Source organism: Durotheca rogersii (genome assembly GCF_024521655.1).
Source record: "Durotheca rogersii strain YMJ 92031201 chromosome Unknown GGS23scaffold_3, whole genome shotgun sequence".
Lineage (NCBI taxonomy): Eukaryota > Fungi > Ascomycota > Sordariomycetes > Xylariales > Xylariaceae > Durotheca > Durotheca rogersii.
In genome coordinates, this window is record NW_026251234.1 from 1,616,932 (window position 1) to 1,626,575 (window position 9,644).

Sequence of the window (9,644 nt, forward strand, 5' to 3'; positions counted from 1 at the left end):
CCTGTAGGTTAGCTACGGGGACGCCTACCTAATCTAACCTACCTATAGTACCTAATATGGTGCCAGATAGGTACGTGGTACCTAGGTGCCTAACCTACTCATAAGTAACAGGTAGGCAGCAACCGCGTTGCCCTGCCTTTCGGTAAGTTGGAGAAGTACCCGGTAGGTATCGCTCTCGTCTCGTTCGGTGCGGCCAGGTGCCGAAGTGAGGCTGCGGGTTACAGCGTAGCACGTAACAGTCTGCCCCGGAAACCAATCAGCTGCTATTCAACATTATCCGTCATACCATGTAGCCTTCCACGGTTAGCTCCGACGCGACTTATCTCAGGCTGGCAGCCTCAAAAGACCACCGCTGCCGCGATCGCATAATTCTACTCCTCGATGCTTTTTTCCCGAAGGGCGGTCTGGCTCCAAGTTCCAACGCACAACCTCCCGGACCTTCCACACCCATTGTGCCGACATACGTGCTACGACATGATATGATACTCTACCCAACCTACCCGCAACGACCAGCTTACTCTTCACCACAGTCTGCAGAGGAGAGAGGCTGTGAGATCGCGAGACTATGGATGCACAGCGTGCCAAAAGCAAAACCGCCGACGATGCCACCGCTGAGATCGACTTCGTCACCTTGGGCATGTTTATCATTGGTATGGTTGATAACCGCCCTTCCTTCTCCTCCTCTCTTTCTCCTCCCTCTCTCCTTCCCCTTCCCCCCTCTTCCCCCCTCCCCCCCTTCTTTGTCCCTAGCTATCTTGCTCTCTCTGCCTGCGTTCTCTCTTCCTCTCTTTCTTTTCTTGCTACCCCCTTGACACCTCACCCTCTCGCCGACGTCTGCTTTCAGCCTCGGGTCCCCGTTGGTTCATTCACGACCCCTCCCTGTCGTTCCTCCCCCCCTCGTAATTGTGAATGTCAAGCCATGTCATTGTAGTGCTCTGTCGGGTCCGGGGCCTTTGTCGGATGACAACGTCTTGGCCCAGCTGGCTTCCCATACACAATTATTGATCTGAACCTGGCACTAACAGTCTCACCACGTTTGATTTGGAAGTCCTGGGTGTCCCTGAACGTTTATGATTCATCCAAATACCCTAACCAACAGATGCCTGTTTGACCAACGCGCCTTAGAGCTCGAGAGATCCAACCAAAATTGCTAGCACCAGATGGTGGCCTTTGACTAACACGGAGGACCTTAAGATGACATTGACTACATGCCGCCAAAACCGCCAGTAAGGGATATCTTAGGCGGCGCCGGCGCCTACTCCGCTCTTGGCGCCCGGTTATTCTCCCCCCCGCCGCTCTCGACCACCGTGGGGTGGATCGTCGACAAGGGCTCGGACTTTCCGCCCGCCATCGAGGAGCTCGTCTCCACGTGGGAGACCTCGGTGCTACTCCGCCTCACGCCCGAACGGCTCACAACGCGTGGCTGGAACGGCTACGACGAGCACCAGAACCGCGCCTTCCGCTATACCACTCCCAAGAAGCGGCTCACCGCCGAGGACCTATCACCGACACTGTTAACCTCGCGGTCGTTCCATCTCATCTGCTCGCCTACGCGATGTAGAGAGCTCGTAACCGAAATTAAAGCTCGGCGGAGCGGGCTCCTGAATCCCGACGGCACCCATCTACCTAGGCCCATCTTCATCTGGGAGCCTGTGCCGGACCTATGCACTCCCGACGAACTGTTAAACTGTACCAACGTGCTCCCCATCATCGACGTCATCAGCCCCAACCATTCCGAACTAGCAGGGTTCATGGGAGACTCCGGTTTGGATCCAGACACCGGCGAGATCAGCACGAAAGCAATCGAGCGCGCATGCGAACAACTCCTTGGTTCCATGCCCCTGCAGTCGTTCTCCATCGTCGTACGGGCGGGCGAAAAGGGGTGCTATCTGGCGCGCAACGGCGGGCGCAAGCGAAAAGTGCACCCGAGCGCGCGACGCAAGAAGCCATCAGCTTTTCTACACGGCGGCCTGCAACCGGACACCGATATGGAGGCGCTATTCGCCGGTCTGCTCCAAGACCCCGAGGGCATGGTAGCTAGGGAGGAGATTGAGGTCGATCCGGGCGTCGAGCGCTGGGTTCCCGCCTACCACACAGACGCCGCCAAGGTCGTCGACCCAACCGGGGGTGGGAACACATTCCTAGGGGGTCTAGGCGTTGCGCTGGCAAGGGGCAAGGGCCTGGAGGAGGCGGCAGCCTGGGGCACCATCGCGGCCAGCTTTGCCATCGAGCAAGTCGGCACGCCGACTCTGGCGAGAGACGAGAAGGGCAGGGAGATGTGGAACGGGGTCAGCGTGGACGAGAGGTTCGAAGAGTTCAAGACTCGCTTGGCGTTCAATTAGAGGAGCAGGCGGAGGACTGGAGGGGGGCTTGCTGTTGTTGTTGCCATCTATAGAATCATCTTGGGGCGAGGTAGACAAAGACGAGACGAGACCCAGACGTGAGTTGGCGTAGAAGAGCAAGAAGCGCGGGGCGGTAGTAGGCGGGGGCGGGGGCGGAACAAGCACACGTGGCGCAGACAATAATAGAAGAGGAGCCGGGCCCGTCGGGGTCCCGGGCCCGGGTTTTGGCGCCGGAGGAGTCGTTTGGGTGGCCACCACGGCTTTTGGCGTAGAGCAGAATAGACAAACAAGCCAAGCAGTGCGTTTTCGACCTTTTCTTGGGGGGAAAGGGGGGGGGGTGGGGGCGAGGCATACCGCATAGAGCGATCGGCGTGCGATACAGCCGCCGTGGCGTAGCAAGCTAGTGCCGAGGGCGCACGCGCCGCCGCGAAGCCGGCGACGTGTCGACTCGCGGTAAGTGGACGGCGCACGCGCGCGGCTTGCCACGAGTCGACACGTCCCGCGTGGGCGTCTACTTTCCTCAGACGCCCCGCCTAGATGTGTCCGCTCGGCGGTCCGGACGGCCGGCTGAACGGGCGGACGGACGGACGGACGGATGGAAGGAAGGAAGGAAGAGGGCGTGGGAAAGACCTGCTCCGCCGAGCCGCGCCGCGCCCGCGATCTCGCAGGGGGGGGGTGGTGGGGGGTCGCGTGCCGGTGTCCGCGCTGCGCGGGCACAACCAGCGCGAGGCGGCGCCGCGGCAACGAAAACAACGCGGGCGGACTGGTCGAGTTCCCCTGCCCGCAGGATACGCGCAAGGAAAAGCGGCGGGGACGCGTGCCCCCCGATGGGTTTGCGAAGCCAAGCCCTCCCCACGCACCGGGGAAAAAAAAAGGAGAGGAAAAGGGGGAGGGGAGGGGGGCGACCTACGTGTATCGAGTGAAAATCGGTTTCATTAATACGCATACTATGCCATTTTGCTACATCTATTACGCCTCCCCCCCAAACCAAAACGCGGATAGTTAGTTAGAGCCAGCGTATGTGTTCGTCATCATCCATTTCCCTCTACCTCTCTCGTACGTCCCGGGCCCGCCGTCGCTGTCTGCCCTCCTGCCTCCGCACGTTATATCGTAGGCTAACTTGGTCACGGCATTCGAAAATTACGCTTAGTGATGTAGAGAAACCCGGCCCGGACCCGTCCCCCGCTGTCCGTCCCCTTCCTCAAGCTAAGGCGGCCGCAACTCACCCGGGAATGCCGTGGTCTTTACTTACACAGCGAATGCTCTACTGGCCTAACCGTTGAGGTAGCTTCGGATGGCGCCTTGGAGCCTACTGGCGCCCTCGCCTAGCACGCTGGTCAGATTGTCGAGGTCGTCGCCGGCGGTGATTCCGAACTTTCGGATGAAGTCTTTGGCCGCGGACTCGAGGTCGCCGTAGTCGTCCGCGGCCTCCTCGTCCTCGGGCCGGCCGAAGTAGGCGTTGGACGAGATGGCGGTGGCGCCCTCGAATCCTTGAAGACGCGTCTTCGCCTCAGCTTGGGCATTGGGGTCGAATGAGCCCTTCCCGAAGAACTCGTCCGACGAGATTCCCTTCTGGTTGCCAAACTTGTTTCGCGCGTAACGCTCCTCATCCTCTGCCAGACGTGTTAGTCGAACTATACCTAAAACAGGTTCCGGGCATTCATACCGTCAGAGGTTGCCTTAACTGGGCCGACCGACCCAAAACCACCAGCATTCTTTTTGGGCGCGGCGCTAGCGGCAGCTTTGCCGCCGCCAACTTGCCCAAACCCTAATCTTCCGAGACCCATACCCAGCCGTTCGATTTCGGCGGCAGACTTTTCACGAACGTGCCCGGATCCGTACCCGCGCGGGTTCACGGGGGTTGGAGAAACGACGTTGGTAGCCTCGGCCTTGGATGAAGCAGCCTGCTTAGACTCTGCCTCCTCAGCCTCGGGATCGTAACCCAGCTTCTCGATCCTTTCAGCTTCCTCCTTAGCCTTCTTCTCAGCCTCGTCGAAGTCGATGACATCCCCAGTAACCTTCTTCACGCCAAGTTTGGTAGCCTTCTTTGCGCCGAGGACATTGGCCTTACGAGGCCCCGACGGGTTGGTCTTACGTAGCGCTGCCGAGGTGGTGATGCGGCTAGCAGCCGGTTTCGCCTCGGCCGCAGTCTTGGACAGAGGCGACGAAGATCTCGAGATCTCCTTGCCGTTGGCGCCGGCGTTCAGAAACGGAGAGGCAGTTCGACCGACGACAGGTGGCGTGCCGGTTCGTGAGATGGGAGGCGTCGGCCTCTTGATCGATGGCTTATCCCACGAAGAGAAGAAATCATCGTTAGGTTCGCTCGAAGGGGTTCCGGACGCTTCGGTATTATCGCCAGCTACATCCGTGACAACAACCTCATCCGGGTACCTAGCCGAAATAAGTAAGGTCGCAGTACGGATGCGAACGGGGAAATGTGCTCACTCGAGGGCGTCTCTGGCAGCTCGCTTCTTGAGTTCCTCTTTGTACTTGGTCGCGGCGCTCGACTGGTATTTGGTCTTGGGGTCCTTGCTGGCCAGCGCGGCACTGCCCCCGTTCGCGCGAAAGAACTTGGTGGCGGACTCATTGCCACCGACTTTCATGACGCGGAGCTGATCCCATTGCCACTCTACGCGTGCCGTTAGTAGGGATATAATAACGGGAAGCGTGGCTTTAGAGGGGGGTAGGCAGGCTGAGGCGGCGTACGGTCAAGGTTGGTGGAGCGGACAAAGGAGATGTGTACACCGAGATTTCGGTGATTCGAGGAACAGTCGAGACATAGGTAGATGCCAAAAGGCACCGAGGTCCACGTAGGGTTATTCTGGCCGCAGTCGAAGCATATCTACTCGGGCGCACACGGCGTTAGCAGGCACTGGAGCGGTAACGGTAGGTCGCAAATGCAGATGGCCGACCACCACGCACCCTATTCGCAGTCTTGGTCTTCAACTTCTCGAAGATCTTCTGCGATTGCTGCTTGGTCGCAAGCGCACTCATGTTGCTGGCGCGGTCCGATGCAGGAGCGGCTGAACAGGAAGAAGCGACAAGAGGGAGTCGACGTGTGCGGGAGAGCGAGAGGCAGTCGGCGAGGGAGAGAATGGTTAGGGTGCCGGAGCAGAAGGCTGGAGCAGAAAGCCGGTCGACGAGGAAGCCGGGAATTCAGGGAGCAGGTTGGTAGGAGGTTTCGGTGACAGGCGATTTGGCCAAAATGCAAAAATGGCATTATCTGGTCCACAAAGGGCAAAAGGGGGCCCACGCCGGGAGTCCATCGCGGCCCACTCTGGCCTGGCGCTGGGCCACATTACTCGCCCGACGATCCAGCCTAATCCCGGATTGGTTACGCTGCTATATCTATACATGGAGGTATACATGGGGTGTACTACGTGGCAGAGGTCGCGCTCAGGTACCTAGTACGGTATTTAGTGCCGGGGGTCCCCCTCGCCGCCGACGATGCAGCATGTACATATACGCATCCCGCTGCGTTTCCGCCAGGTCAGGCTAGACTGCGTTATGTACCTTCAGGTACCTACTCACCTAAGCGCCATGTACACAATCCCATCAGTGGCGGCCCCAGCTTTCCGAATTCCCCCTATACCTGCATATCTAACAGGTATACATGCATACCTTACTTAAGGTGCCTCAACTGCCGCCCCCAGGACGTACCTGTTACCTCTTCTAAATATAGCATCCGCTATGTCGTCTGCACAGCTGAAAAAGTACCTACTACATTAGCTGTTCACCTAAACGGATAAGTTCAATTCAACCATTGCAACATGCGAAAGCTTCAGCGGACGACTTCCGTTCGCATTGCCTACATACCGACCTATTTTATCTGAACATTTCTCAACTTCGGTAGAGGGCTTACCAGAACCCCGTTCGCACTCTCGCCGTCTCTTTCGAAGTACACTGCCTTGTCGTCCTCGGTCTGCCACTGACGCATTCTCGGTCCCAATGGGCTTGGTGCCGCCGTGATGAAGCTGGTACTCCGGCCGTTTAGCCCTATCGCTCTCGCTCCGCGACTGCAGCCCGTTCTCGTTGCCCGCCAGGGCTATGCCACCCATCACAGCCTAGGGACCGGCCCGAGCGCCTCGCGGCGGAAGGCCGTCACCCCGTTCAATGACAATGGCCATGTACCGTGGAGCGAGCTTTCCGTCGTCGAGAAGGCGTCGCGTGCCACCCAGCAGACCTTCAATTTCGGTCTTGTCGCGGTGGGCTTGGTCTTGACGGTACGGCTTCCCCCTTCCCCTTCTTCGTCACCTTGTAGCTGTGTGCTGAAGTGGCGTTCCTTCGTCGGCTGGGTAGGGGGGCGTCGGCTACTTCCTCTTCCAAGACGTCTTCTCTCCCGAGAGCAAGACCGCCTACTTCAACCGCGCCGTTGATCGCATCAAGAAGCACCCGGACTGCGTCGCACTCCTGGGCCAGAGCAGTAAGATCTCAGCATATGGCGAGGAGACCTTCAACAAGTGGCGCCGTGCCCGCCCGATTGCGTATGACTACTCAGCCAACCGCCCTCGGCTTCCGCTAACAACACCAGATCGACACTGGAAACCGACCCTCGGGGGACCCAGCATCTGAGGATGCACTTCTATGTAGGTGCGAATTTGGTATATGGACATCGCGATGCCTCTAATGCTGCTTTAGGTCGAAGGGCCGCTGAACAAGGGCGTAGTCAATGTGCATCTAGTCAAAAACTCTGGCCACGACGAATTTGAATACAAGTACTTTTCCGTCGACATCAAGGACCATCCGAGAATCTACCTCGAAAATGCCAATTCTACTCCTAAGGAGGCCAAGAAATTCAAACTCTTTGGAGTTAACTGGAATTGATCAAACACTCAAAGTACCCACTTGATAACTTGATAAATGTGCCGATATGTAGCCCCCTATACAGCGCCGTGTAGGTGAGGTGCAGACTACCCGTGGTTATTCTCATACTAAGAGCCTTGATGGGAAGTAGGTGTAGGTTCGGCTACGTTCGAAGCCTATGTATAATAACGAGGGACTCGTGCGCTATTCGGTTAAATTGCTACAGTCCGCAGAAGTGTATACAAATCTTGGCTACGAAAGCATTCTTCTCATCAATCTTCAGTGTTTAACTCGGTAGACTTCACCTACTATTTTGCAAGTATTGCATATATATTGTAACGGTGCAGCAGAACTCGCCTTCGTAAGGTTTCTTACTTGTTATATAAGTGTGTGAGCTTGACACCTAATTCTTCGTGATCGTTACCACAAGAAGAATGACTAGCAACAATAGATATATACCACCCATACTAAGCGCAGATAATATCCTCAGAATATATATAGGCCCTTACTCGGCCATCTAGGCATAGTCTGTAGTCTTCTGCTTGCTGGGTATATATAAATATTGAGCTAAAACGGAGAAATCGGTCCATCTAGGGCAGCCAAAAGAAACTGCCTGTAGTAACGCAGGACATCAGGGCTTTCACCCTTTCTCAGGGAAAAAATGGAAGAAGGATGGGGAAGGGAACAGAAACAACAATGATAGGAATGAACGGAGGTTAACTAAGGTGACTCGTATTAAAGAGAGAATAGCTTGGTTACTGAGTTGTGCCTTATTTATAAGCGTAACTCTATAATATATGTTCTTTGTTGATCATAGGCAAGCGACAATCAGTATATCCCCTCGTAACAGAACTTAGCCGTGGAAGATATTCAAGTGACTACTGTCTACGACCAGTACAGGAACCTACAGTCCTACGTGGCATATAATCAGGGCTTTCCCTGTCAATCAGCAGCTGGGTGATACATCTGAATACTGAGCTCTCATCTCATGTGGTGTATCTCGAGAATTTACATGAACTGCTTTTACGAATTAGTGCAACATGTGAGGTTGAGCAACTACTAGGTTGTCACTATAATCTGGGTATTGCCCTAACCTAGCATGCTAGCTAGAGTGCCTAGTTTTTAATCCACTTTATTCAACCAGAAGGTCCTCTAGTATAATACATTGCCTCCTCCAGCCTATGGTTGACTTGATGTTGATAACTATCTAAACACCAATTCCCTCGATAGCTACGGCTAAGGTCTTCGGTATGATATGTTACAGACAATGCCCTTACTCTCGTAATGCCAGCTGTCTTCGCGAATCGTACTAGGCTACTAAATGACCCATACAACGCCCTAAACAACTACTGCCAAACCCTAATGTTAATAAATTGAAGTTGTATCTGCTATAGTCAAATGTTGTTGACTGTGACTCTCTTGGAGAATCTTCTATAAAGCAACACCGTACTTGAACCTGAAGGATCGTTGAAGCTCTACCACGAGAGGAGACCTTGAAATGACTAACGAAAATAAGTTAGAACCGCAGATTTCTTTTTAAACGTGTACATATCTCTCCTAGAGTACTCGAGGCCTTGACTATTGCGTTATTTGCTAATCACAACTCTACATTCAGATCTTGAAGGCGGCATACTAAAATTAACCAGACCTTTGGCAACGCTGTACCCTTTCCGTCTCATGAGTCTCCATCAGAATATCTGATATGCCCCCTTATAATACGCCTACGTAAACCACTACAACAATTACTACAGGTAGATGAAGAAAGAATGGAACGTTGAAGACGCGGTATAAGCAATGTATAGTAACGCTTTTGTTAGAATTTATACATGGCAGAGGCATGGGACAAGCATATTACTCGGATCTGTAGGTATCCATTCTCAGGCCTCTCTAGAAACTAATTACCGCGTAGAGAGCTATAGAAGGTTTCGTTATCTATATTTTATCGGGATACTTGGTGACAGGTATGTTGGCACATCGTCCTATAGTTTCCTTATCATAACCATGTCCTCTCATATTGATGGGCTATATTGGGCCCTCAGTTTTAAACTCTTTTTGAACCCCGGCCCCATTACGTTCCGCGCGCTGAACGGTATGGCCTACGTGTTGATGAGTTATGTAAAGCGCCAAGGAGCTGACCCGAGTGACGAGTAACCGGGGGGGTAACCTGTCTATATACCTGCCACGCATGGCCGCGCGCTCCCGTACCAGAGGTATTGCCGGCTGTCCCTAGAGAAGGCGGAAACTATCTAGCAGCAACTGGACCCGAGAACCTGAGTATCACAGCAGTTCTTAGGCTCTCGTCTTGGGAAACCCTAGGGGGGTGCGTCGTCAAGGCGCGAGCTTTAGAAGAGATCGCGGCTGGATATCAAACCCACCCCCCTCCCCCCCACAGCTCTCGGAAGATCTACAAGTCGGTGAATTTGCAGAGCTGAACTTTTTCACAGACCTGTAGACGATCAGCGGTGGCGTTGGACGCAGAATCCCTGGCCCAGTGAAAAC

At 54.8% G+C, this 9,644-nt stretch overlaps 3 protein-coding genes across 3 annotated transcripts; 2 read left to right on the top strand and 1 right to left on the bottom strand.

Annotated features, from left to right (window-relative positions):
• Positions 1-46: 46 nt before the first annotated feature.
• Positions 47-2,655, top strand: GGS23DRAFT_552079 (Ribokinase-like protein). Its single transcript, XM_051515383.1, has 2 exons — positions 47-650; positions 1,195-2,655. Exons 1-2 carry the CDS (start codon positions 566-568, stop codon positions 2,340-2,342), a joined length of 1,233 nt encoding a protein of 410 aa, XP_051375498.1. The 5' UTR covers positions 47-565; the 3' UTR covers positions 2,343-2,655.
• A 518-nt stretch (positions 2,656-3,173) lies between these two features.
• GGS23DRAFT_552081 (uncharacterized protein) lies at positions 3,174-5,528 on the bottom strand. The gene is made up of 5 exons (XM_051515384.1): positions 5,265-5,528; positions 5,049-5,184; positions 4,788-4,971; positions 4,009-4,733; positions 3,174-3,955 (listed from the first exon to the last, which is right to left on the bottom strand). The coding sequence occupies exons 1-5, from the start codon at positions 5,334-5,336 to the stop codon at positions 3,615-3,617; spliced, it is 1,458 nt and encodes a 485-aa protein (XP_051375499.1). The 5' UTR covers positions 5,337-5,528; the 3' UTR covers positions 3,174-3,614.
• A 562-nt stretch (positions 5,529-6,090) lies between these two features.
• GGS23DRAFT_552085 (import inner membrane translocase subunit tim-21, mitochondrial) lies at positions 6,091-7,569 on the top strand. Its single transcript, XM_051515385.1, has 4 exons — positions 6,091-6,565; positions 6,642-6,826; positions 6,874-6,928; positions 6,981-7,569. The coding sequence occupies exons 1-4, from the start codon at positions 6,311-6,313 to the stop codon at positions 7,164-7,166; spliced, it is 681 nt and encodes a 226-aa protein (XP_051375500.1). The 5' UTR covers positions 6,091-6,310; the 3' UTR covers positions 7,167-7,569.
• Positions 7,570-9,644: the final 2,075 nt, after the last annotated feature.